This window comes from Mustela lutreola, chromosome 17 (genome assembly GCF_030435805.1).
Source record: "Mustela lutreola isolate mMusLut2 chromosome 17, mMusLut2.pri, whole genome shotgun sequence".
NCBI lineage: Eukaryota > Metazoa > Chordata > Mammalia > Carnivora > Mustelidae > Mustela > Mustela lutreola.
In genome coordinates this window covers 43,879,281-43,907,245 of record NC_081306.1, presented here as the reverse complement: position 1 = coordinate 43,907,245, position 27,965 = coordinate 43,879,281, and the positions used below count along the sequence as shown (strand labels likewise).

Below are 27,965 nucleotides of genomic sequence, written 5' to 3'. Positions count from 1 at the left end.
TTAAATATTACGTAAGGTTTTCTTTTATTTAAAAGATCATTCACAAAATACCATATCCATAGATTTCCTTTCTGTCATATAGCTGAATGTGTGAAGTGTTTGGAATTCTGTTCTTACGTTTAAAAGTCAACCGGGTGGCCCAGAAGTTTAGATGATTTTGTTTTGTTCTTAATCTTTTCCCCACGGAAGATGTAAGTAGGTCATCTGAAAGCATCGGGTTTGACTACGACCACATAATGCATGTCTTTCGTAAGTTAAGTATTGGCGTCACACAAATGGTTCTTATTTCAGAAGCAGAGAGGCAGGGAAGAAAGGACAGGAGAGAGAGTTCTGTAACTGCTGAGACCCCGGGACAGAGCCGCGGCAGGGACGCGCGGGGCTCTCCCCCCGGGGCTCCAGCCGCCGGCCGGCCCCGAGCCGCTCCCCGCGGCCCAGAGTGGGACTGGGCGCTGCAGAACCGAGCTGTTCACACGCAGGCTTTCCAGCTCCAAGGCCACGGCCACCCCCTGCCCCCACCAAGTGCCGAACTCACTGTGTGGGGACAAGCAGCTCTGCCCCCAGGAGGAGACCTGGTGGCTGAGAGCCACCTACCGGCTACCCGGACGTCCCTGTCGGCTCTGCATAGTAAAATCCTCAATTCATCAAGTAAAGTGCCAGACTGTAGGCCCATTTTCATTATAAAATCCAGGGAAGCTGTGAAGCACAGGAGCTCGCTGCTACACCAAGGAGCAGAGAGAAACACAAGGGAGAGATGCGGGCTCCACACACAGCGGGGACCAGAGGAGCGGCCGCGTCCACGCGGTCAGGGCAGCCCTGTGTGGCTCTGCCACCGCCGCCCTTCGGTCCCCCCAGAGCACCCTGGCCGGCAGAAAGGAGGGAACCGGCCCGCACAGTGTGCTGAAGGCACCCCAGTGGGTGTGACCACAGCAGTGCGCTCGGCGGGTCCTCTCCGGCTCGCCGCGCTGCTACCCCTTCTTCTGGGTTCCACGGTTGAGCGGAGAGCCTCTTCTGCTCGGGCCACCTGCGCAGGGAGGGAGCAGCGGAGGCAGGGCTGCTTATAAATAGGGACAGGAAGGAATTTTGAAGGATCAACGGGTATTTTATCCTTGTTTTGGAAACAAGGTGCCTCAAATTCTGTATATGTTGATCACAGCGGAATAAAAACGAGAAGCTATCCAGTCTGTGACTTCCTCCCTGGTTTTCTCCTCCCCCCCTGGAAGCCACAGCAATACAGAACTCAACATGCAGGTCAGGAGAGAAGCGCCGAGAAAACTCAAAGAAACAACCGGGTCTGGCCAATGCGTCTGAAGGAAAGAGAGAAAGCAAAGGAGAGAGACGGAGCAGCACCTCCAACCAGAGGACGCCCACGGCGGCTGCCTCCGTCGCCCGGGAGACACTCGGGTGCGGGAAGGAGAGAGCACAGAAGGGAGAGAGGCAAGGAGAGGCAGAAAAAAAAAGAAGGAAAGCACGAGACAGGCACTAGATAGGTGCAGCAAAGCCAAGAATGTACTAAAAACCACTTGTTAACTGCTGACATGCGCTCACAAGCTCTGAGTTTCCGTTGTACGAGAGGGGACGGGGGTCAGGCGCAGGACCGCCGGCCCGGGGGGCTGGCCAGGCTGTGGTCTCGCGCTAACTCCCCCACACCCCGCTCCCTCCCCGCCGCAAGCTCATTCTTGCTCCTTCTGAACGACTTCCTCTCTGGGCCTGGCTCCCCCGAAGATAGCAGAGTTGGGGTTGGCTACTTGATTGAGGGGCGTTGCGACCGTTCGAGGCTTCAGCTGGAGCCGTGGCCTCTGTGCTCTTTCCTCTGCGGGAGAAAAGCCAACATGGTTTATCGAGAACGGACCCCCTTCCCCGTGCGGGTGAAATGGCCCCACTGAGGCCCCACTGCCCCGACCTGGCCCGCTTTCTAACTAGCAAGCCAGCCGCGAAGACCTAGCGCACCCCGAACATTCTAGCAAAGGTCAGCTCGCTATTTAAGACAACGGGGTGGGCCACAGAAGCCACTGCCCAGGGCACGGGAAGACCTGTGTATGGGGGGCGTACAGCCAGCGCACCCCGGCTAGACACCCTCCGGGGAGGAAGCAGCGTCCTACCTTCTGTGGGTTCTCTGAAGTCCATGTTGGACCCTCGGAGGGGAGGGCCGTCTCTGAACCGACTCCCCATCGGGGGGCCCGTTCGCCGGTCACCGGGGCGACTCCCTCCCCTGCCTCCTAAGAAGTCATCCCTGAAGCCTGAAGGAGGAGGGGACACTGCGTTACTTTCTCAGCCACGGACTCAGAGCTGCCCACGCAGCCGGTCTGCTCTGCAATTCTTTAGTTCGTCCAACGTCGGCAGCTTTTGTGAAATAAAGCGCAAGTGAAGACCGAAAAGTCAGGCACCTGTGTTGTCAATCAAGCGCGAATGTGCTGGGCTCAGCCCCGGAAGAGGGGGGTGCACCGGGGCACAGGGCACCCCGCCCCCCAGCTGCACACCTGCTCCGCTGTGCAGGAGAGGACGGCCGGGCTCCGGGGGCCTACAGGGAGCCGCGTGGGGAGAGGATTTTCTCCACAGGCTTGGACAGCCTCAACTTTTCTTTAGGTTCACATTTCACTGCAAGACTTCCAGCTAGAGGGGAGTCGAGCTAAGCAGCCTTTTACTTATTTATTTTTGTTTTGTTTTATAAGGACTTTATTTATTTGACAGAGAGCACAAGTGGGCAGAGAGGCAGAGAGAGAGAGAGGGAGAAGCAGCCTCCCTGCCGAGCAGAGAGCCTGATTCAGGGCTCGATCCTGGGACTCTGGGATCATGACCAGAGCCGAAGGCAGACGCTTACCGACTGAGCCCCCAGGCGCCCCTGACATGCGTGTTTTGTAGCTAAGGCCGAGCGAAGGCAATGCCTGGCCGCCTTGTCAGCTCAGACTCTAAGTGTCCTTCCAATCCGGTCAGTGCTAGGTTTTCTGCTCTTTGGCACACTTCCCTGGCGACCGCACTGTTTTGAGCCGCGCCCGGCTGGAGCGTGGCAGGTCGCCCGGTCTTCGCAGTGCAAGGAGGCGGCCCTGCACCCCATCTGGACGACGTGCGTTAGGTCAGCTGCACTTGGGCAGCGTCCTGGTGCTGCTGCTGTGAGTTCAGGGTCGGATGAACCACGAATCAACAGCACACGTGAGTAAGGTGAAGTAAGGGGTCTTTCCAACACATCCACACCAGAAGGTCCGGGCTGATCGGCTGACCAAAGCGTCACGACCAGAGACTCTCAGGACGCTGACCCTGCTGCCTGCCCCGGGGGCAATGGTCTGTCTGGTGTCTGCTCACCTGGGCTTCTCAGAGCTTTAACCCTAACTCCCTTGAACGTGGAGAATACGATGTTTGCAAGGCTGGCCAAGGAACTGGGGAAGAGATCAAGTTACCCGAAACCCGGCTCAGAAACAGAGTCGGACAACATCAATTTTAACAAGAAATGAAAACGATTTCAAACAGATTCGGGCCAACGGGAGCACTGAGATGGGGAAACACACTGGGAGGCATACAGCTGGGGTAAGAGTCTCTCCAGAATCCTTCGAACCAGAGCTTACAGTGTTGGTTCAATGAGCACAATTGGTATTCAAACACTCAGCCTGACATTTTCCGCCAATAAACTAGGAAGCGCACCTTCCCGCGTGGGTACGGAAGTCACTTCCCCTGCACGAGTAACTCCTGCTACCAGCGTGCAACACCGGTCAGCTCCCACTCCCACCGACTAGAGACACACGACCGCTCTGTCCAGGAGCGCGAGGCAGGTTTGGCAGAGGCAGAAACCGGCGCCCGTGACAGAATCTCTTCTGATGAGGAGCAGGGGAAGAAGATGAAGTTTAAAGCAAGGTCCGGCACACTCAAGAATGCCTTTTCATTAAGTGTGGAGACAGATTTTTTAGGTGGCACAGCATTCATGAGACCCTTGTAAGGTGTTTTTTTTTTTTTTAAACAAAGTTTAGTTTAACGCACAGGCTACTTCTGGTGGTGGGACTTTGCTTTCTTCTTTTTATTTTGTATTGCTTGAGTTTTCTTTGTACCAAGCACGTATGATTTTAAAAACAGCAACGTTCGGGGCACTTGGGTGGCTCCCTAGGTAAGCCTCTGCCTTCGGCTCAGGTCATGATCCCAGGATCCTAGGATCGAGCCCCATGCATCGCGTTGGGGAGCCTGCTTCCTCCTCTCTCCCTGCCTGCTTCTCTGCCTACTTGTGATCTGTCTCTTTCTCTGTCAAATAAATAAATAAAATCTTTAAAAAATAAAAAAGCAAATAAAAATAGCAATGTTCTTTTAAAGAGCAAAAAAGAAAAGATGGATTTTCACAAATAACGCATATAGGCATTAACTCCTCTGTGTGGGCATATGTGGTTTTAAAGACCACTAAAGGGGAGCCTGGGTGGCTCAGTGGGTTAAGCCGCTGCCTTCGGCTCAGGTCATGATCTCAGAGTCCTGGGATCGAGTCCCGCATCGGGCTCCCTGCTCAGCGGAGAGCCTGCTTCCCTCTCTCTCTCTCTGGCTGCCTCTCCGTCTACTGGTGATTTCTCTCTGTCAAATTAATAAATAAAAAAAACTTTAAAAATAAATAAATAGATAAATAAAATCTTAAAAATAAATAAATAAATAAAAATAAAGACCACCAAAACCCTGCCGTGGGACACAGGCCCTGGCAGGTGTCGAGGTCCTGTCCGCTGTGTTCTCAGCTTCCGATAGGAAAAATCCAACTAAGGCAACCGTTCCTTAGGTAACCTCCACGCTTCCCCAGTCACAAGCTCGAGGGCTGTTCCACTAATACCAGAAATCCAAAACCGACAGGTCCAAGACCACTACTCCTCAGGCCAGTAACGGCTGCACCTAGACTGACTCTGCAAGCCCTCTGCTGCGTGTTTCAGAGACCAGCTTATACGTAAAATTACAGTTTTACTGGATGAGACTGTATTTTTATGAATAAGTTCTGATCGGCTATAAGAAACTGAGTTCTGCAACAGATATAAGCAGTCATCTGTTTAGTTATAGGGGGACTGGAAAGAATTTTAAAGAATTCTGGTCTACAACATAAAGAGTTTAAGAAACGTTTAGGAGTGAGCCAGGCCTCTCGGGTCAGTTAAGACAACGGTCAAGTGGATGCGGCCCACCCGGGAGGGAGCGGAGTTCCACGACTTCAGCCACGCAAGCGGGGGCCACCAAGAATCACAGTGACCCGAGGCCTCCCGTAAGCTTCCAAAACCTCCGGACTATTTCTGCAAGTAGTTCTGGAGGCAGGCGTGCTTCCGTGTGTCCGTGCACACCCGCACCGCCCAGGGGGCTCCCGAGATGAAGGCGCCACGAGAACTGCAGGCAGAGGCCCGGCGGAGGCCCGGCGGAGGCCCAGCGGAGCCGGGCCAGGGCTCCGTGCACCCCGCCTACAGCGGAGGCTTCTCCAGTCCTATCCCACACACTCCGCCGCCAACAGAGGCTTGGTGCACGCCTGGAGACCTTTCAGGAAAACATCACCTACACCGTGAGCTAACAGAGTGGTCCGGCCAGGCTGCTCCCAGCAAGGCCACTGCAAGGTAAGTGGCAATGCTGTGAATGCTGATCCCGGAAAGGAAGTCATCCCCGGGGATCCTGCTCACCCTAGATTCTCCAGGGTCACCCATTCCTGAGATACACACCAGAAAAGCTGAGGCTGCACCATTACCTTGCTGCACAAACACGGAAAAATTCACCGGAAGATGACAACTCATGTGACGAGAAATTCGCAGGAGTTAAGAGAAGAGTTCTGGCCTCCAACAGAAACAAAACCAAACCGAAATGCCCCAGGCTTACAGAAGTCTGGTCCATTCCCTCTCAGCATTTTTACTAGTGTTTAAAAGCTTGCGAAAACGTATCAGACCCGTGAGACAGTTCTATTGGTAACCTCCGGAAACCACCATCAGCGGGCGTACAGCAAGTTTCACATTCAAGTTACAGAAGAACCAATCACCTCTGTCATCTGGTCCTCCTTTCCTGAATCCGAAGCCACCTTTATCTTGTTTTCTGCCTTCTGCAATGTCCACACGAAGTGACCGATCACCCAAGAGCTAATGGTAATGGGAAAACAGTGTTAAGTACTGGCAAGAGAAAACACCGCGACTTCTAACACGCACAGAAAAGCAGAAGATACTTACCGCACCATCGTATGTCAAGGCTTCCTTAAGGGAATCCACCTCATCAAATTCTACATAGCAGAATCCTGCAAGAGAAACAAACCCCAATTTCCTCAAGGAACTCTGGGTGAAGGCAGGGGGGCTCCCTGTCTGGTCCATTTCCCCACTCTGGTGCAGCAGCTAGGGCACGGTGGACTAGGAGAGCCCAGAAGAGAGACTGTATTTTTTTGGTGAACAGAAAATACCTGGCATTCCTTCTTCATGTTTATATCCTCTGAAATATCTGGCAGCTGTTTTTTTTTTTTTTTAAGATTTTATTTATTTAGGCAGCTGTGTTTTTATAAAAAAACTTTCTTTTTATGAGTTTTAACCATCATCTTAAAACCTTTCCTGGGTCACTGTGAAGAGCTGTTCATTCTGACTTTTGATTAACTTTAACAGAACCCAACTGGGGCTTTAAGACACAGATCTCGAAGACAAGACCGAACGTGCTTTGAAGGAACAGGTGGAAGATGCCTACGACTTACTCCTCAGGTGGCTGGTACAGAAGCTGTTCTCTAAAGCTAAAAACACAGTGACAAGGGCATCCTCTGTGCGATGCTCACGGAGAAACAGATGGCCTGGGTCCGAGCACGTGAGCCCACAGTCTGTGCCCTGATGCCGGCTTCGGCCGTGAGACCGTAAACACAACATTGCAGGCAGAGGAAACCACACTTCCTCACGTCAACCCCTGCATTAGCTACCCCCCCCCACTCTTTCCAAGGCCCTTCCTTGCCACCGGGAGACTAACTCTGGGCTTAAGCACGCACCCCCGCCCCCATGCGCTCACACTGCACCCTGCACCAGGATTGCACTTCCCCTTCAAAGCCCACTGGACCGCAAGTGCTCCCAAGACTTGGTCCAAACTTGTCCTGTTCACCATCTGCTCACCAGTAACTTACAAAAGAACCCACTGCTTGGCTGGAGGGTCCCCACCATCCCCCCTAAGCGGATCCAATGTCTACAGTATTTGAGGAAACCGCCCGCACGTTCCAAGAGGCCAACAAAGCCAGCTCACCCATGCCACCCTTCAGAGCGGCTGAAAGGGAGGATCAACCTCTAGGAGACACACTGAAATGTGCTTCTGCAGACTCACCCCACAGGCTGCCCTCCCAACGCCCAACTCCCCTGAAGCCTGGAACTCCTGGTGCCTCTAGGAGGGACACTGGTGGGCTGATCGGACAGGTTTGTTTTCATTGTTTGGGCCATTCCTATCATAAGGCTTCAGGCTCTAAAGCCAAAAAACTTTCAACATGATCACAGTACTGCCTATACACAGAACTGCCCAGATGCACGAAACCCCTGCTTCTCACACCTCTCCCTCGCTGGACATCACTCCGTACCTTCCCCGATGCTCTTCTGGATCAATAATGTAAGCCAAATGCTCTCGCACCGTGCTCTCAGGGAGCACGTCTCCCCTCAGGGACTCTTGAAAGCTCAGAGATAATGCTCCTATGACTCTTCCTTCTTACTGCTTTCCCACTCGAGCGCCCCAGAGAGACTAATCTACAGACACTAACTTGATCTGAAATCTGAGCCAACCCTCTTCCACACACAAACTCCAAAGTCACCAATGTAGTGACAGTACGTATGAATTCTATACAAATACCTAGATTACAGGAAAACTTCAAAGCAAAATGCCAGGAGTCGGGCCAAGGTGAAATGCACCTGCCAAGTCCTCCATTTTATCTGTTCATTTCCCCCCGAGGGACCTCCCTGACAGCACAGACAGCACAGCTGGGTCAGGCAAACAGCTGGCTGACTCGGGCATACACATATGCCTATTTCTACAAATCAGAGCACGAGTAAAACATTTTCGCCCCAAGTAGAACAGAAAGCCTACAGGTTAAAGGACCGTGTTTATTTCAGCTACTCGGACAAATATTTCAAACACTTTCATAAGTGGAGCCCTCTGGTTCTCTAAGACTGTGGTTTCAACCCTCCCTCTACAAAAACGCACAGTAAGAATTCCCCCAACTCACCTTTAAATTTGTCTGTATCTTTGTCTCTGACTAGCCGTACACTTCTTATGCTGAGATCCTTAAAGATAGCATCTATGTCGCCCTGAACTGTATTAAAAGGTAGATTTCCTACATATGCTGTGTAGGGGGGCTCTGTGGGCAGCTCCTTCTGGCTGCGGGAACCATGGCCACCAGCACTGCCGCGGGACCTGGAGGGGAAACAGACAGGATTCAAGTCTCCTCGCCCCCGCGCAGGGAACAAGGGCAATGTCTCCGGCTCAGCCACACCACCCAGGGTTACTGCTCCACTGGAACGTGAAATTACCAAGAGTATCCCAAAATATCCTTCATGACCAAGGGCCTATTTTTTGGTGACAGAAATGTCCATGGAAGCACGGAACCTAGATAAACACACATTTCCCTGCAAATCCGAAGAGAATGTACCCCCGGCGTGGCTGGTTACCTATTTATGTGGACTCCGTGTCTACAAATGGTTTACATCCTAAAACCTTAGCAAACGCCCTCCCTCGTGCCTGGTTGTCCTCATCCAGGCTGAAGCGAACTGCCCAGAGTCAGTGCACTGTGTTCAGGAAGGATCTCTAGAGCCGCCGTGACCCACACAGAACACACGTGCTTCTCGCTACCGTCACGCTGCGGCCAATACAGCCTCATGAAAACCTGAGCTGCTGTACATCAAGTGCTACGTACATGCACGCTCCACCGCTGCCCGCGCGACCTCCCTGATCCTCAAGGGCGTACTACGAATCCATTTAAACCTCAATGCCATTCCTCCCCTGCAACAAGAAAGGGTGATGTGTCTACGGTTATGGGGCTCAAAAGTGGCAAAAAGGCAGGAGCCGGACTCGACCACAGCTCCTCACTCATCTGTAGAGGTTCTGGTTTGAATCCCAGCTCGGCCACAAACTTACTTCACCATCCGACCTTAAGGAGTTACTCCATTTCTCTAAGCTTTGTTTATTTGTAAAACTGGGTAAGTATTAGGTAATGCTAACGAACAAAGCTTAGTTACTGAGAGGTACAGATTATGGTGCCTCATACCCGGCACACGGCACACACGGCCAGAGCAACAGTCACCCCGTCATCCACACCTACAACCCGAGGCTCAAAATGTCCTACAGACACGGAAGCAGCAGCTGGGGCCACTGTACATTCATTCGTCAGGCCCACAGGACGTCCACTACCAAGAGTGACCCCAATGTAAACCACGACTGTGTGACAACACGGTCAGTGCAGGTGTCGACGGCAGGGCCGTCTGTGCTCCTGTGCATGTGCAAGGTGGACACAGGAACTGTGTTTTCTTCTCCCTCCGCCAAAGACTGATTTAAGAGACTGACTCCCTGCGGCGCTCAATCTCCTGACCCTGAGATGAGGACCTGAAGGGAAACCAAGGGGCAGCGACTCAAGCAACTGCGCCACCCAGACCCCCAGAACGGTCTTTTCTGATCAATTTCGCTGTGAACGTAAAACTGCTCTAAAACAGTCCATAAAATGAATGAAGGGGAAGGGGAGCTCTTCCTTACATCAGTAAGAATGTCAACGCATAAAAGTAGGAGTCGTCATGTAAAAAGAAAACCACCACTCTTGGGGTGCCTGGGCTCAGTTGACTAAGCATCGGACTTCGGCTCAGGTCACGATCTCTGGGTCCTGAGGCCCGCGTCGGGCTCTGCACTCAGTGCGGAGTCTGCCTGAACCTCGCCCTCTGCTCTCCCCTTCTTGTGCCCACTCTTAAATAACTCTAAAAAAGAAAGAGAGAAAGAAAGAAGGAAAAGGAAAGGAAAAGAAAAGAAAGAAAACCATTCCTCTGTACCCACTACCGCAGCGGGGCTGATTCAGACAAGGCTCATCAATGGCCTGAGCTGTCCGTGTGCCCTGTATTCTGGCACGGATCATGACAGACAAGAAAGGCAGGGGGACCAATGAAACATGACAACCAATGCTACATGTCATCTTTGATTCTGGAACAAACAGCTCTAAAAAAAAGCAGATGGAGAGATCTGGATACAGCACGTACAGACATCACGGCTTCCAGGCTTCCACGCTCGATCTGCAGGGAGCGGTGGCCGGCAGGGCCGTGAGAACCGCCCTGCTCTCCCAAGAGCCCCGGAGGCGCCTAAAGATAAAGCAAACTCAAACCCTGTCACTCTAAGTGTCCACTGTGGGTCTGAAAATGTTCTTATCGTTTGCAGAACACAGGAGGGAAAAAAATTCAAAAGAGGGAGGTGGCGTTTTCTTTTTATGGAGACATTGAAGTATTTTAAAGGAATCTCCTCACGACAAAGATCTGCTCAAAGTCGTCCTTTCTATAGGGCAAGCACCAGTACAAGTCATGGAAAGTAACTTAGCTTTTGATCCACAGTTTGCTAGAAATATCATGAAAGAAATTCCCCATCTTTCCTGATAAATATTATTCTTTAAGACCCGTTTTTAGCAGCACCAAATCATGACCTAATTCTTAGATGGCTAAAATTTTTTAAGTGTAGTGACTCAGAACCCTGCTCCTTCTGGTTAAGAAATCCGGTTTTGTTTTCCAGAGAACTGTATTCCACTGGCTCCAGCTCCCACCCCATGAAGTTTAGTAAATCGACTTATTTTTGCACCTCTGTACTCTTTGCAACACCACTGTTCTTTTCTCGATGATCTTAAACCCCAAAACACTTTTTAAAATTTATTTGAGAGCGAGCGAGGCAGAAGCAAGCTCCCTGCGGAGCAAGGAGACCGATGTGGGGCTCAGTTCTGGGTCTCGGAGATCATGACCTGAGCTGAAGGCAAGCGCTGAACTGGCGAGCCACCCAGGCGCCCCTAATAAGATGTACTAGAGAGCGAGCCAGAGCGTGCGCAGGTGTGCGGGCGCACACGTGCTGAGGGAGGTGCAGGGAATCCCAAGCAGCCCCCTCTGCTGAATGCGGGGCCCAGCATGGGGCTCGGTCCCATGACCCCGAGATCATGCTCTGAGCTGACATCAAGAGTTGGCTGCTTAACTTACTGAGTCACCCAGGTGCCCCTAAACGCTAAAATATTTTCAGTAAGACACTCACATCTGGCAGAAAGTCCCCTGCCCTCAAACAGCTCACAAGTGAGCAGGACATATAAACACAAGTAACTGAGCACACATGCCGGCGTGTTTGTGTATATATGCGAGCGCGTGCGTGTACACATGGCTGACAGCTACAATGATTTTTCTTTAAATTTTATTTATTTATTTGACAGACAGAGATCACAAGTAGGCAGAGAGGCAGGCAGAGAGAGAGAGAGAGAGAGAGAGAGGAGTTAGCAGGCTCCCCACAGAGCAGAGAGCCCCACGCGGGGCTTGATCCCAGGACCCTGGGATCATGACCTGAGCCGAAGGCAGAGGCTTTAACCCACTGAGCCACCCAGGCGCCCCTACAATGATTTTTTAAAAATTTAAGAGAAGAGGCAGGAAGGCGCGCTCAAGGGGCACGCGGGATGCCCTCACATGGGCCACTGGATGCAGGCCTGGGAGTGCAGGGTCCCCGCTCTGAGCTCCGGGCCCCTGCGGAGTCTAGATAAGCAGGGTGGCTGAGCTCCTCCAGTGACCGGGACACGGAGAAGAACGCGGTCGGGTAGGAACCCAGCCCTGGCTTTGGGAAGACGAAAGAATCCCATTTCAGGGAAGCAGTACTTGGTTTTATTTAAAAGATTTTATTTATTTGTTGGAGAGCAAGCGCCCATGCGCACCAACACAAGGAGAAGCAGGTTCCTCACTGAGCCACCCAGGTGTCCCAGGCAAGCAGTATTTTAAAGATTTTATGGGGCGCCTGGGTGGCTCAGTGGTTTAGGCCGCTGCCTTCGGCTCAGGTCATGATCTCGGGGTCCCGGGATCGAGTCCCACATCGGGCTCTCTGCTCAGCAGGGAGCCTGCTTCCTCCTCTCTCTCTCTCTCTGCCTGCCTCTCGGCCTACTTGTGATCTCTGTCAAATAAATAAATAAAATCTTTAAAAAAAAAAAAATAAAGATTTTATTTATTTACTTAACAGAGATCACAAGCAGGCCGAGAGGGCAGGTGGGGGTGGGTGGGGCAGGCTCCCTGCTGAGCAGAGAGCCTGATTCAGGGCTCGATCCCAGGACCCTGAGATCATGACCTGAGCCGAAGGCAGAGGCTCAACCCACTGAGCCACCCAGGCGCCGGGCAAGCAGTGTCTGGAAAGCTAGAAATGTGGGAACAGCTAACCCAGCCCATTAACTGCTCCCTTCACCTGAGCCTCACAAAACTGCCACTGGTTTACTATTCGAGGCTTTTCCAAGAATCACTGCAGAGGCCCTAAAACGCTACCCAATCTGACGTGGTCAGTTCTACGGGACTTAAGTGTGTTTTAGCTTTTCAGCGAGTAGTTTGCGGAAGACAGGATACGGCAGCCAGTGCAGCGGGACGGGAACAGCCCCCCCCCCAGCTAGCTTTGTTTACTGGCTCCGACGGTTACAAGTTAGAATAGTGGAATTTGGGGTGTGTGGGTGGCTCAGTGGGTTAAGCCTCTGCCTTCGGTTCAGGTCATGATCTCAGGGTCCTGCTTCCTCCTCTCTCTCTGCCTGCCTCTCTGCCTACTTGGGATCTTTGTCTGTCAAATAAATAAATAATATCTTAAAAAAAAAAGAAAAAAGAAAAGTGGAACTCTACAGTGTGCCAGCAACCTGAGCAACAAGAGTGACAGAGACAAAGCAGAGAGCACATGTGCAGGTCACGAAAGGGTCCAGCCTGGTAGCAGCCCACAGAATAAAAAACCCCCAACGCCAGGAAATCCTGAGCTAAAAGTCCTAAGATACCTAAGATCCTCTAACTGAACAAGCTAGGTTACACGAAAACACTTTCTAGAATAGGTTAAAAATAACAGGGAGAGAAGAGTCATGTGAGCTTTAAAGGTGGCGGAAGACCTCTTCCAAATTACCGCGCTGCCTCAGTTTGCTGGTCTGTAACTGACAAATACTTCCAATCTTTATTTTATAAAGTTTTAAAAACTGATCATAAAAACACCTCATAAATCCTGAATGCTTTATAAAAGTTTAATAACAACACTGAAACGTTACAGGGAAGTCTAAACACGCCCAAGGCCACGCTGCTCCGGTAGAAACAGATGAACTGTGGCAGCAGGCCACAGCAGCCCCCCACCTCCCCTCTGGTCTGCACTGCAAACCCTGGCCCGATCACACTGCGCCCTCCACTCCCCAACCATCCTCCCTGCTCACGGCTGCTTCCGACTACCCGTCAGGCAGGCCACTGCTTTTGAAAACAACATATGCAAGTTTTAAGGTAAATTACATCCTCAGTAACTCAGGGAATCTAACTTTCAACTCTGAGTCTGACCAAAAATCTTTAGAGACAAGTCCCTCTTCTTCACTCAAACTGGCTATAAAATCTGGACAATGTCTACGAAGTACAGAGCACAGTAGAGGGCTCACAGCTCAGAGTCCCTGCCCCGAAGGAGCTGATGCTTCCACTGAGGGGGTCCAGGCACCTGGAAAGGAGAAACCACATCCCGAACAAAGGACGGCAGGTCATTCGGAAGACACCCCGGGAGCAGTCGATTCGGCTGCTCCACGTTCCCGAGCACACGGGGAAATACTGAACTCTTCACGAGACACTAACTGAGGACAGACAGTCCAGGAGGAGGAGAGGAGGAACAGTCCGACCAGGAGAGCCTGGAGGGAGAGGGGACTGGAAGACAGGAGAGCCGAGAGTATCAGAGCTGGGATGAGATCCAGTCAGGAGATGCGAGAAGGAAAAGGAAGTGCCCCAGACTGACTGCCCCAGTAAGAAAGATCAGGAAGAAGGGAGGACTCACGCTAAGCTCTTCTCTGGGAGAGGAACCTATAAACATCTCTAGCGGCCTTTACGAGCTACACAGAACTTAAGCCCTGTTGCTGCCACTCTTGAAAACTCAAGACCAGTGCCAAGATACCCAGCACAGAGCATTAACACTCTGGTATTTGCAACATCAGGTGTCCTCCTGTTACCTCTAGGTTAGGGACACCGCGCTGGTGGAGCTGATCAACAGCCCCGCTCTTCCATGCGCCATCCAGAGAATGCTTACTGGGTAGATTACATTGTCCACACGTGGCACCACGCGGGATCTTATATAAAAAAGTCACAAGCCTGTGCGGCTCAGTCGGTTAAGCATCCCGACTCTTGATCTCAGCTTGGGTCTCGATCCCAGGGTCCTGAGTTCCAGCCCCTTGCTGGGCTTTTAAAAAAAAAAAAAAAAGAAAAAAGAAAAAAATCACAAACACTACAAGTTAAGAACAAAACCCACTCAACATGTGTAAAAAGAATAAAATAGTAATAGTCAAAATGTGCAACTTACTCGGTTTCTAGAAAATAACAAAAAAAGGTTGAACTCTGAAAAGCCAAGGCCTCATTTCACATACACTGATTTATCTTCCCTATCACTAACATCTTACATTAGGAGGATACACTGATTAAAATCACTGAACCCCGATCAAAACTCTACTAACTAGGGCGCCTGGGTGGCTCAGTGGGTTGGGCCGCTGCCTTCGGCTCAGGTCATGATCTCCGGGTGCTGGGATCGAGTCCCGCATCGGGCTCTCTGCTCGGCAGGGAGCCTGCTTCCCTCTCTCTCTCCGCCTGCCTCTCTGTCTACTTGTGATTTCTCTCTGTCAAATAAATAAATAAAATCTTTAAAAAAAAAAAAAAAAAAAAAAAAAAAAAAAAAAAAAAAAAAAAAAAACTCTACTAACTAAAGTTGTTTATTCAGATCCTTACTTCTCGAGCCCATCCAAAGCCACATGACATTTTAGCTGTAGCTTAGGTTTTCAAAAACTAGCCCGATGCAGCACAGATGTACAGTACTTTATTTTTATTTTATTAAAAGTACATCTCCCAGGGCACCTGGGTTAAAGCCTCTGCCTTCGGCTCCGGTCATAATCTCAGGGTCCTGGGATAGAGCCCCGAATTGGGCTCTCTGCTCAACAGGGAGCCTGCTTCCCTTCCTCTCTACTTGTGATCTCTCCCAAATAAATAAAATCTTAAAAAAACACAAACATCTCCCTCTGCTAAACGTATGCAATCTCCAAGGCCTCCATTCAGCATTCCCGATTAAACCCCTTTAAATTGATACCTGGCATTACTACAGGACAGGCATGAAAGCCTCTGAACGTTTTTGATCAACCCTGGGGGCAGGGGCAGGATCAGTGGTGAACCCTGTTTCAAGGAGCTCTTTTCTACTGTGAACAAGGTTTTCATAAATCAGTCTCATCTTAAAAAAAAAAAAAAAAAAAAAAAAAAGCAAGCCTTGCAGGGAAATCCAAAGTGGTTCTAAGGCAGGAATTTGGTTTTATCTTCAGAACTATTACAGTCTCTGGTACTTAGCACGGGTGGGAGGCATGAAGACACAGACCTAGCCGCTACTCTCAGGATCACAAATAACTTCTTCCACCAATATGGGTTATTGTATTTGGAAAAAGATCTAAAATGTAAGAGAGTTACATGTATTTAGATGACTTCTTCAATTAGGTACTTAAGTGAGTTTGTTTCTTTCTTCTTCTCCTTTCTTTTTTTTAAGACTTTATCCATTTATTTGAGAACACAGACAAGACAATCAACTCCCTGCTCGGCCAGGAGTTCTGCACGAGGCTCCACGCCACCACCCTGAGATCATCACCTGAGCCGAAGGCAGAGGCTCAAGCAAATGAGCCACCGTACTTCAGTGTTTGTCAGAAACATTTCTGGCTGTGACCAAGACGACTAAAGACACGTACACTTACGCGCCCGACGGTGAACTAACTGTACAAATAATGAGGAGTTTGCCCAACAGCACGGCTACACTCGTGGGGAACACTCACGGTTCTCTTCCGGTTCATCTGTAAGAAAAGCTTGTCACAGGAAACTAACCTCATCAACTACCACCAGGACAGGACGGGCAGTCTGAAAGCCTTGTAATAAGAGAACCACGAACACAAGGGGGACTTCTGCTTTACATGGTCTTTTAGGAAATTTTCCTACTAGGCAAAAAGGCACTTATCACAATGTAATAAAATCTTGGGCTCCCACACATCACTGAAAGCAAATAAATGGGTTATTAATTTAGTAACTTGACATGTGCAAAAGCTTATTCAATCCAAGGTTCCAGATTTTTCAGAGGAAATAAAAACTCAAACCTCAAGCTGTTTATTGGTCCTCAGAGAATACCGCCACAAAAAACATCTGTCTTGAAGCTATGATGTAAACTATTTCTATGGATTAGTTTGTACTTTATAAGCCAAGAATTCTTTTTTTTCTAAATTTGAATGCTTATCTGAGACCAGACATTCCACATACTACCAGCTCCAATTTGTTCTGAAGAAAACTTCACATTTTCATATGATGGTCAATTTTATATGATCTACAAGTTTCATTCATTCATTTATTTGGAAGATTTTATCTATCTGACAGAGAGAGACCACAAGAGAGTAAACAGAAGGAGGGGGAGTGGGAAAGGGAGAAGCAGGCTTCCCACCAAGTAGGGAGCCCGACACGGGGCTCGATCCCAAGACCCTCGGACCATGACCCGAGCTGAAGGCAGACGCTTAACGACAGAGCCACCGAGACGCCCCACGTTTCAATTATTTAGAGAAGTACAAAGTGCCACAGACAGACCACCAGTTAAAAGGTAGAATTCAAAGGCATACAAAACTACCAGTTCTTCTCTTCTCTACTTACTATCTGAAAAACCACGAATACAACACTGTATGTTATACTTCAAAAAAAAAAAAAAAAAAAAAAAAGAAATGTCATATTAAGTTACTTGCACTAAAACATATGTATTAAGATGAATACTTAGTATGTACTGTTTTCTGCTAATAACAAATTTAACTTCTAGCTTCCTTCCACATGGGAAGCTGCTAGAATCAAATGCTTTGGGGCACCTGGGTGGCTCAGGTCATCATCTCAGGGTCCTGGGATCAAGCCCCATATCCAGCTCTCTGCTTGGCGGGGAGCCTGCTTCTTCCTCTCTCTCTCTCTGCCTACCCATGATCTCTGTTCAATAAATAAAATAATAAATATTTTATTAAATATTAAATAAAAAAGAATCAAATGCTTTGAAAGGGTCCTGAAAAAAGGTACACACACACACCCCTAACTTCATAGGAACCTATCAGGAGATTTTAGTTGGCCCTGCAACCAAAAGCTATGTGCAAACTTTTGCTTCTGATTCAAACAAATCGGTTTGTACACCAAAATGTATCAGCTAATTAAGAGAAATCAAAACATTTACTGGGAAGTTTTTGGATGTGAAAATATTGTGGTCACATTTTAATAAAAAGATTATTATCTGAGAGAGAGAGAGAGAGATCACAAGTAGGCAGAGAGAGGGAGAAGCAGGCTCCCCGCTGAGCAGAGAGCCCTATGCGGGGCTCGATCCCAGAATGCTGAGATCATGACCTGAGCAGAAGGTAGAGAGGCTCAACCCACTGAGCCACCCAGGCGCCCCAGTGGTCACATTTTCTAGAGTCTGTACTTTGAAGCTCATCCTGTAGTACTTGCAGTTGAAATGAAATGTGATGTCTAAGATGTGCCTGAAAACAATCCAGAAGCGCGCAGCAGGCAGGAAGGAGGCGCGCGGAAGTACAGATGAGATACAAGTGGTCACTCTACAAAGCGGGTCCAGGCACACAAAGTGTGTCATCACACTGGACTCTACTTTTGTGCTTTAAATGCTCCGTAATCAGATTTCTGCAGATTCAAAAAGGCCAACTCTATGAAATAATTTTTTTTAAAGATTTTATTTATTTATTTGACAGAGAGAGAAAGAGCACAAGGAGGGGGAAAGGCTGAGGGAGAAGGAGAAGCAGGCTCCCCGCAGAGCAGAGGAAGCCCCATGTGGGACTCGATCCCAGGACTCTGGGACCATGACCTGAGCCAAAGGCAGTGGCTTAACCAGCTGAGCCACCCAGGTGCCCCAATTTTTTTTTTTTAAGATTTTATTGTTTATTTGACAGAGAGAGATCACAAGCAGGCAGGGAGGCAGGCAGAGAGAGGAGGAAGCAGGCTCTCCACAGAGCAGAGAGCCCGATGTAGGGCTCAATCCCAGGACCCTGACATCATGACCTGAGCCGAAGGCAGCGGCTTAACCCACTGAGCCACCCATGTGCCCTCTATGAAAAAGTTCTTGAGGCAACTATGCAAAACTGAGTATGAACTGGGCAACAGAAACGCTGGTGGTTAGAAAGAGACCCCTGGGCAGCTTGATGTGTGTGTGCAGGTTTAGAAGTACTCTAAGGCAGAATGACAGGATGCTGTGACTGGCTTGAAAGTACTCTGTCCCCTCCCCACAATGGGGGAAGACAGATGAAAAGAGAACAGCCAAAAAGGTTTATAAAGTTAAATGAATGGAAATGAATTAAGAGGTGCTTAATGGGTTTCTGTTCGGGGATGGTGAGAATAAAGGTCTGGGAACAGTGGTGGCAATGACACAGCATGGGGAGTGTCACTGTAGGCATTAGGGTTGGCAAACTGTACACTTGGAAATGGTCATGGGCGGCTGGGTGGCTCAGTCGGCTGGGTTTCCAACTCCTGATTTCCAATCGGGGCACGGTATCCGGTCATGAGACTCAGCCTCACACCGGGCTCCGCACCACCACCCCCTCCCTCCCTTTGCTTGTGCTCTCTCTAAAATGAATGAATAAAAAAAAAAAAAAAAAAAAAAAAGGAAGGAAGGAAGGAAGGAAGGAAAAGAAATGCAATGGTTATGTCCAGGAAAACACTCGCTCAAGTGAATTACAAGCTGAACTAGCTCTTCCTTTTGTGGACACCATTTTTACCTGAAGACCTAAACAATGGTTATTCAGACTTTGATATCAGGCTGACATTTTCTTTTCTCTAAAAGATTTATTTGACAGGGAGTGAGAGCGCACAAGCAGGGGGAGCAGCAGAGGGAGAGGGACAAGCAGACTCCCCACTGAGCTTGGAGGTCAATGTTAGGCTCAATCCCAGGACCTAGAGACCATGACCAGGTACCCAAGCCACCGAGACAGACACTGTCTTGAAAATGAAGTGAATCTGTCACTTCAAAGAAAATAGTATCTGTTACCAATGATAAAATGCAGACTGGGCTTTTAGGCAAAAAAATAAAGTTTTAGAAAACTTGTAGGGGCGCCTGGGTGGCTCAGTGGGTTAAAGCCTCTGTCTTCGGCTCAGGTCATGATCCCAGGGTCATGGGCCCCGCATTGGGCTCTCTGCGCATTGGGCTCTCTGCTCGGCGGGGAGCCTGCTTCCTCCTCTCTCTCTGCCTGCCTCTCGGCCTACTTGTGATCTGTCTGTCAAATAAATAAATAAATAAATAAATAAATCTTAAGAAAAGAAAAAAGAAAACTTGTATCCATCAGCATAAGCTTGACAACCTCACAATACCTGAAATTTCTGATAAAATCAATGGTGATATTAATAAACATGATTTTTGATGCTCTATAACGAAACGTGCCAACAGCTGGAAGATCGGCGTCACCCAGTAACAACCAACCCATCACGCTGCAAATCACGCACTTGTGAAGAATCCCCCTGAACTATGCCCTGTGGGCCCTATCCCGAAATACAAGGTTTAACCAGAGATGCCATGTCTTCAACGGGGTCCCAGCAAGAACGTTTCAGAGGGGCGTCTGGGTGGCTCAGGCGTTAAGTGTCTGCCTTCTGCTCAGGTCAGGGTCCCAGCTCCTGGGATCGAGCCCCATTCGGGAGCCTGCTTCTCTCTCTCCAGCTCCCCCATGGTTGTGTTCCCTCTCTCTCTCTCTCTGTCATAAATAGGTAAAATTAAAAAAAAAAAAATGTGGAAAACTTCAAAGAACCAAGGACATTCAATTAAAAAAGCCAACTTAGGTCTTACAGTTGTTAAGTTCTATCAAAAATCAAGCAATCACTTACGTGGTGGCCCGAGTATGCAGGTCGAACCAGCTGTACAAACGGACTGCAGAGGCACGACATGCTCTCCCACCCACCCCTCTCTTCTAGTTCTAGGAGAAGCTGGAGACTGGAAGGGGGGGTGGGTGTCTAAACTTGGGACTGCTACCCCTCCCCCACCAATGTTTTAACATGGTCCAAGTTTCTGGGAAGGCTACTTGCTTGAACTTGCATCATAGCCTCCCAGAACACTAAAGGTTAATTTCAAAACAGAAATATACTAAGAAAGTTTTTAGGAGGGCGCCTGGGTGGCTCAGTGGGTTGAGCCGCTGCCTTCGGCTCGGGTCATGATCTCAGGGTCCTGGGATCGAGTCCCGCGTCGGGCTCTCTGCTCAGCAGGGAGCCTGCTCCCTCCTCTCTCTCTCTCTCTCTGCCTGCCTCTCTGCCTGCTTGTGATCTCTGTCTGTCAAATAAATAAATAAAATCTTTAAAAAAAAAAAAAAAAAAAAAAAGAAAGTTTTTAGGAATCTCAGAAGCACTTACACTAAATATTCCAAGCATAAATTGTGTAAGAAACCAATTAACATACAAGAACGAATTACTCAGCTAGCATTCATTTATGATACAGTACGCTCCTCCTAAGATGCTTTATACCTATGTACTGAATAGATTTTGCTTACTTGGCTTTAGGAATGCAGCCAGGAAAGTAAAAATTCACTCATTAATTCAACAGAAATTTTCCCATTCTTACTGATGCAAGGGAAGTATTTTAAGAACTAAAAAAATTATAGATTTTTAGTAAAAATCATAATTTATAAAAAATTATAAATCAAGAGCTAAGATTTAATAAGCATACCGGACGCCATGCTGCATGCCTGAGACATCTCACTGAGTATTCCTGATACCCTCAGAGAGTTTCTATCTTACATGTGGGGAAATGAGGCTCAGAGAGGTAAAGGAACCGGTCCCCCGTCTCACAGCTAGTCTGTGGTTCAAGGCTCAGCTGACACCTGACCTTTGTCCTCTCTGCCTGATTCTAATCCAAATCTAGGCCTTTCCCCCAAACTGTGTCAGAGGCTCTTGGTAAAGCCAAGTACTTCATAGAAGATAATGATTTAGAATCAAGCACTGGGAGATTAGGGAGTGGGGAAGGGGGGGAGGAGGGCAGGAACCCCAAGCTACTTGTCATTCGGTAGGCAAACAGGATTTAAAAAATAAGCTTTTAAATACTTTCATGAATTCTACCATGATCGATGCAAATAGTTAGTTTTTATAGACTGCTTTCTTCCCCCTTTTAGTCTTAAGATATGCTTAGAAATTTAGATGGAGATGCCAAGCTTAAGTCTAAGAAGACTCAAAAGCTAGAATTCCAATCCCCCTCCCCCTAACCTGGAACTTGATGAAGAATACTTAAAACGTGTAGTTTTACCACTTTTCAGAAGGTACCATTTTCAGCAATTTCAATTCTTGCTACCTCCAAGTTCCACTGATTCTCAGAACTGATGGTTTTAGATGGGAGCACTCAAAAGCGTGTTGTAGTCAGCAATGTAAACACTAGTACTCTACCACCAATGGCAAATGAGGAATTAAAACCCAGGAAGAAAATTTAGCAAACTGCCGAACAAAATACACTCCAGATCTAGTACAGTTAACTACGTTAATTTGGAATTCTGATTGGACTTGTTTTTCGGCCGGCAATGCAGTCCCCAGGTCTCTCTCTGGCTGCCAGGGACATGCCTCTGTAAGTGGAGAAAATTAAGCAGTAGCTTAACCCTGCTTCCTGACAACAGCACTGATTACTACATACGACTACAAAACAAACTTACAGGGAATGTATAATTATTAAAACCAAGTTTTTTGTTATGACCATGTACTTCAAACCTGCGATTCCTTTAGTCTGTGACCCAAGTGGCTTAGAGTTGAGACCTCTTACTCAGCTAAGGTGTTTCAGACTAGAGGAAGGTGTCTTGGTATTGAAGTACCAAACACAGCGATGCAAAAGACTGGCTTTCCAGAAGCGACAACCTTCTAAAATGCCTAAGCATAAGCAGAGAGCACTGAGACATCTGTGGATGTGACACATAACACGCATAACGGTAGAAATGATCACTGAAGGTTATCAACTAGCCTACCATCTTGCTAAATTTCAGAGAAACCAGTAACTTAGTAACTCCAGATACAACGAAATTAAAATTAACATTGACACTGGAAAAGGAAGCTTCGGCCCAGGCCACACAGCGGCATGTTTGATTGTCTGCGAAGCTTCTGGACCTGCTCCAGACACTGTTTACATCAACACACAAATTCACCAATAGGTTTTTAGAACAACTTTTAGAAATCTGAGTGGTATTTCCCGTGTAGTTTTACATGGATTTGAAGTCAAGCGGAAAGCTCCAACAAGGTCAGATGTGAAGAGCTTTAACAGTAAAGTGACTTTTTATCAGAAAGTTTAGGACATACAGGGGTGCCTGGGTGGCTCAGTGGGTTAAGCCTCTGCCTTGGCTCAGGTCATGATCCCAGGATCCTGTGAGGCCTGCATCTGGCTCTCTGCTCAGCAGGGAGCCTGCTTCCCCTTCTCTCTCTGCCTGCCTCTCTGCCTACTTGTGATCTCTGTATGTCAAATAAATAAATAAAATCTTAAAAAAAAAAAAAAAAAAAAAGTAAGTTTAGGACATGCAGAGGGCCTAGCTATTTTCCCACTGGAGCACATCTGGACACAGGGCTAACATCTTTTACTTGTCTTCTGATGTTTCTAACAAAGAGCAAAGCAAGAGAATTTCGACCACTTGATATCGTTTCAAGGCAACCCAACTGTCAAAATGTGACATCCACTGAAAGTCTGCCTCAAACACCTGAAGTCATCGGAACAGCTGGCAAGTCTGTCAAAAGGCAGAGTAAGGGGAAAAAAGAAAAGAAAAGAAAAGAAAACAAAAAAAAAACCCCATCCAAACTCCAAAACCCAGATTCAAAATTAATATGACTAACTTATTATAGTCCCAAACCCAACTAAAACTCCTCGGATCTGCCTTCAATCAAACCAAACCCCTCTGTTTAAGAGTTTTCCTGGGCACTTCCAAATGTTTCTTGGAACTGGAAAACAAAACAAAACAAAAATCCCAGTTATTAAATTTCAAGATGACTTAGCTGCAAATTTCACGTCTAGAAACATACCCCAAAGGCAAGTACTTTTACAGGTCGTCCGACATCTATTTCTTTTTTTTTTTTTTTTTTATTAGCAAATAAAATATTCTTTGAAAAGAACAGGTGGCTCCACCTTCCCGGACTCCCATGTTCCAGTGTCATTAATACCGGGTACACTCCGGCACCCGAACAGCCTTTGTCTGAGCCAGTCCCAAACCAAGGTTTTAAAAGATCACTCTTCACCGAACAAAGATACTTCTCGGATTGAAAACCCAGGAGACCGGACACCTCAGTAGGCACTATTGTGGGGTTATCCTGGGAAAGGAATCCTTTCTGTCAAAGTACACAATGGCCGAGTGTGTCCTTCACCAACAGGAAGATGCCTAAGAGCCCATCTCCTGAATTCTGGAGAAGGGAACTTGCATTTAAAAAAAAAAAAAAAAGAAAGAAAGAAAAAATCGCGCAAAACCCAGCGTGGAAACGAGGTGTCTCCATTATATAGGGTCTGGATACGACCGAAGTCAGAACGAGGCTTAACTGCGATTCCTTCCCCAGGTCAGAGAAGGAGAAACCGGGGAGGAGCGGAAGATTTTCCGCCGGGAAGCACGGAGCACCTGTCACGAAGGCGCCCTGACCCAAGACACAGCACAAGAGGAAATCCGACTGTGCTTTCCTTTGCTCAGGGCCCCCCGTCTCCCGGCGCCCATCGGGCCAGTCCCGGCCTCGCGCGTCAGGGAAGGGAGGCGCCCCTCGCCCTCCCGACCGTACCCCGTCCGCTGGCCTCCCAGCGAAGCGGGCCGGGGAGCCGGCAGGGCAGCGACCGCCGGAGGCCGCGACTCCGACCGCGACCGGAGCGGGCCCGGCGCCGGCCCCCGCCCCGCGCTGCAGCAGAGCCCCGCGCGGGCCCGGCCGTCCTGGGGGATGGGGACGGCCGCGGGAGCCCGTCCTCCCGGGCGCTCGGGGCCACCGCGGCCTGGCCCTGCGGCCGAGGCAGGGCCGAGACGACGCGGCGGCCGCGGCGGGACACACGGGGACGACCTGCGCCGCGAGCAGGACGCGGGGGAGCCTAACCGCCGCCGCCCCCTCCCGGAGCGCGCCATTTCCAGGCCGCGGCCCCGCCGGCGCCTCTCCCAGGCCTCCGCGGGCCCCGCCGGGCCGCCCCCCCCCCCCGCCCGCCCGCCCGCCGCCCCCGGGGTCCCCGACTCCGCCCGCCCCCCGCGCCCGGCCGGGGCCCGCGCACGCCCGCCTCACCCTCTGCCGCCGCCGAAGCTGCTGTAGGCCCGATCGTCGTAGGTATCGAAGTCCGCCATTTGCCGTCTCCGCTCCGAGAGGAACCAGGGTGAGCGAGGAAGGACCCCGCAATATAACTCCCCCCGCCCCGCCGCCGGGGCTGTCCGCCGCGCCGCCTGATCGCAAATCGCACGCACGCACGCGCGCGCGCGCGCACGTACGCCGCGCCGCGCCCGGCCTGGGCCGACGGGCCGCTGCTGGCCCGGCGCGCTCTGCGGCCCACGTGGTGCGGCGGCGCGGCCGCGGGGCGCCTGGCCTCGCGCCCCCGCCCATTGTGTGCTGGCCCCGGGGCTTCACCCGCAGACGCCCGCCGCCCCCGCCCCGCCCCGCCCGTGCGCGCCGGCCGGGCTGTCCCGCGGGAAGCTCGGGTGGCCGGCTCGGCGCGCTCCCACGGCCCCTCGGGCGGCTGGCCCGGGACCCTGCGCCCGGCGCGCTGCGCTGCCGGCTGCCCCTCAGCGTTCCGTACTCGGGACCGGACAGGCCCCCCGGAGGCCTGCTCCGCTTGGCCCCGCTCCCGACGCCCTCTTTTGGGCAGAGGGTCGCCCGCCTACACCCGAGTAAGGGCCGCCTCCTCCAGGGACCCCCTCCCTCCCCGCGCCCCCGCCCCCAAGCTGGGCACTTGCTGAGAATGCACGGGGACGGACGGCCCCGGAGAGGCGAGGATCCGAGCGTGCCAGGCGGTGGGGGTGCAGCTCGGGATCCCGCGTCCCGGGGGGGTCCCCCGGCCGCCTCAGGGCGGGTGGCGGGCGGCGAAGAGCGGAGCGGAGGTCGAGCCGGCGCCTCGCGCATCCCGATCTTGCAGAGGTCATCGCGCCCGGAAAGAATTCAACACGGACTTGAATTTCATCTAGCCGTAGCGGAGAGCGGGGATGCCACGAGAATTAATGACACCGGCGCTTCCCCGGGCTTCTCGGTGATACATTGTATCTAGATTTAAAAGAACCTCGGGATTGTTGCACTATACGCTCGGTGCTTTTCTGCTTAGGCAGTTTTTGCTGCTTTCTCCCGGTGCTGGGATGGACAGAACGGCTATGAAGTCTTTTATTTTTTTCCTTTTTTTTTTTTTTTTTTTTTTTTTTTTTTTGCTTTCATCTCTTTTTATCTCCAAGTGATAAAACCACTTGACTGTGCGGTAGATCCAGAGGTCCTTGGGCTCTGTCTCTTGCTAGCTGCGTGACTTTGAACAAGTTACCTTAACCTCTTTACTGTCTCAATTTTATCATCTGTTCAAGGGGAGGGTATCGCCTACTTCCTAAGCGTTGTGTTGGGAAAATTCCTGGTGCACCATAATTTGTATGGAGCACACATCCATGTGCCTGGCCTCCTTAGGACTATAGGGCTGCTTCTGTCCCTGCAGAGTTTGAACTTGGACCCTCCTTCGACCTCTCTCCCCCATCACTCCATTACTCTTAAAACGTACGTAAATGCACTTCACTGAATGGAAACCTTATTATTTTTATTTCCTTTCTCCCAGTTTTATTGAGACCTTAATTTTTTAAAGATTTTATTTATTTATTTGACAGACACATCACAAGTAGGCAGAGAAGCAGGCAGAGAGAGAGGAGGAAGCAAGCTCCCCGATGAGCAGAGAGCCCGATTCGGGGCTTGATCCCAGGATCCTAGGATCATGACCTGAGCGGAAGGCAGAGGCTTTAACCCACTGAGCCACTCAGGTGTGCCCCTTAATATTTATTCTTAAATGGCCTTACACTTTTTTTTTTGGGGGGGGGGGGCTTACACTTTTTATCATAAAGTCTCCCACTGTGAAATCCTGGGGGACAGGAACCCATATTGGGTTCTCTGTCATCCCCCATAGGGCCCTACATGATAAGGGGGTAATTGATCATTAATGAAATAAAAAGACAGAAAACTTCTAGAAAGGCTGACGGCTGGCTCATCCCCTTAATTCCAACTTAATCCTCCCTGCTGTATCCAGCCAGCACCCAGGGCCAGCCTCAGGCCGCACTACAACTAGCTAAAACCCTTTCTCTTTTCGGGTCTCCAGCACACAGCCTGCCTCCTGCCAGGGATCCAAAGGATGGAAGCTAGCCCTAGAAAGTTCCAGAGCTTCTTCTGCAGAGTGCATATCCTAGCCTTTACAGTGCCTGGGAGCCCCCCGCCCAACCCCTTGAGGCCCAAGCAGAAGTCACTTTCTCTGGGAACCTTTTGTGTAGTGAGTGGTGAGGCCTGCCTGTTGCATTTCAAACTGCTTGTGTTTCATTCTGGCCAAGCCATTCACTACTAGCGATGTGACCTCAGGCAAATGTCAGTTCTTTGTGTATAAGACAGAATTAATAGTCATTGTGATCTCAGTTTTTAGTATTCGGCTGTTTTTTAAGTTCTGATTGGTGTGATCTTGTTACCATACCTAAAACAACCCCAATCTGAATCATTTTCATGTCACGATTACGGTCAGTGATTTGAATAGTCAGTTTCTGTGCAAAGACGTATGGATACTCGGCACGTGTGTACAGATCCTCTTCCTGTTCTCAGTAAGCATCTTTGTTGAGCTACAGTAGCATTTCTGTTACAAGCGTGTTACTCAGGGTCAGAGACTTTCCAAACAAGTGAATCGGAGTATGAGAAAAGTGGAAATTGACTTGAGGAGTTCTCCTTCTAGGCGCATGATGTTGTCTCTGTAACCAAAACGGTAGTCCTCTGGCACTAAAAGCGGGTGGACTTGGCAAAATAACTGGGGAAAAAAAAAACTGTTTAGAAAGATCTCAAATTTATCAGACAAAGGATGGGAATGTTTGAAGAAGAAGGATGCTTGGAGTCTGTCTTCTCGGTCTGGTCTGTTTGCCAGGGAGCAGCTACAGTGTTTCTTGGAAAACTGAAATCAAGGCGTACCACTGTCTCAGCTCCTGTCCTCCTGTCCTGAATAGGAGCCAGGCCCTCCCTGTCTCCCCTAGAGCTCTCTGCCCAGCCTCACTGGTTTCTTTGGTCTGTACGTGTAATGCCCCAAACTTCAAGCCTCTGCATCTGCTGTTCCCCTAATACCCACAAGGCACCCACCTTCCCTTCCTTTAGGCTTCTGCTCAGGGAAGCCCTCCCTAGCCCCTCCACTTGAAATAGCAGCATGCCTCATTTCCCATCTCACCGAAGATACCATCTGTTGTTTTCATATTTAAGGTCTGTCTGTCCTGAGAGCAGGGAGGGAGCTTGTGTTTTGCGCTTGCTGATAAAGTCTCACCACCTGCAGCAGGGCTCATCACATAGAGGATGCTCAATAAATACTGGTTGCTTCTACGGAGACAGGAATCCGATGAAAATCAGATTAAAAGCCTTTCTTCATCATCCTATTTCCTCCGGTCCGTCAACTTGGGTGGCGTCGCAAAGAGCTGCTGCAGCCGCTGTGCCTTCATGGACCCAAGGACCCTGGGATTCGATGGTAGCACCACTCATGGGCTCTGTTAGAGTTATTTTTGACAATTTTATTGAGATATAATTCATGTACCATACCATCCACCCATTAAGGTATACGATACAGTGGTTCTCAGTATCAGAGAATTGTACAACCATCAACACAATTTTGTTTTATTTTATTTTATT

At 49.7% G+C, this 27,965-nt stretch overlaps 1 protein-coding gene across 1 annotated transcript; it reads right to left on the bottom strand.

Annotated features, from left to right (window-relative positions):
• EIF4H (eukaryotic translation initiation factor 4H) lies at positions 1-24,530 on the bottom strand. Its single transcript, XM_059154970.1, has 6 exons — positions 24,375-24,530; positions 8,141-8,328; positions 6,141-6,205; positions 5,957-6,053; positions 2,100-2,237; positions 1-1,810 (listed from the first exon to the last, which is right to left on the bottom strand). The coding sequence occupies exons 1-6, from the start codon at positions 24,431-24,433 to the stop codon at positions 1,671-1,673; spliced, it is 687 nt and encodes a 228-aa protein (XP_059010953.1). The 5' UTR covers positions 24,434-24,530; the 3' UTR covers positions 1-1,670.
• Between the last annotated feature and the right edge of the window lie 3,435 nt (positions 24,531-27,965).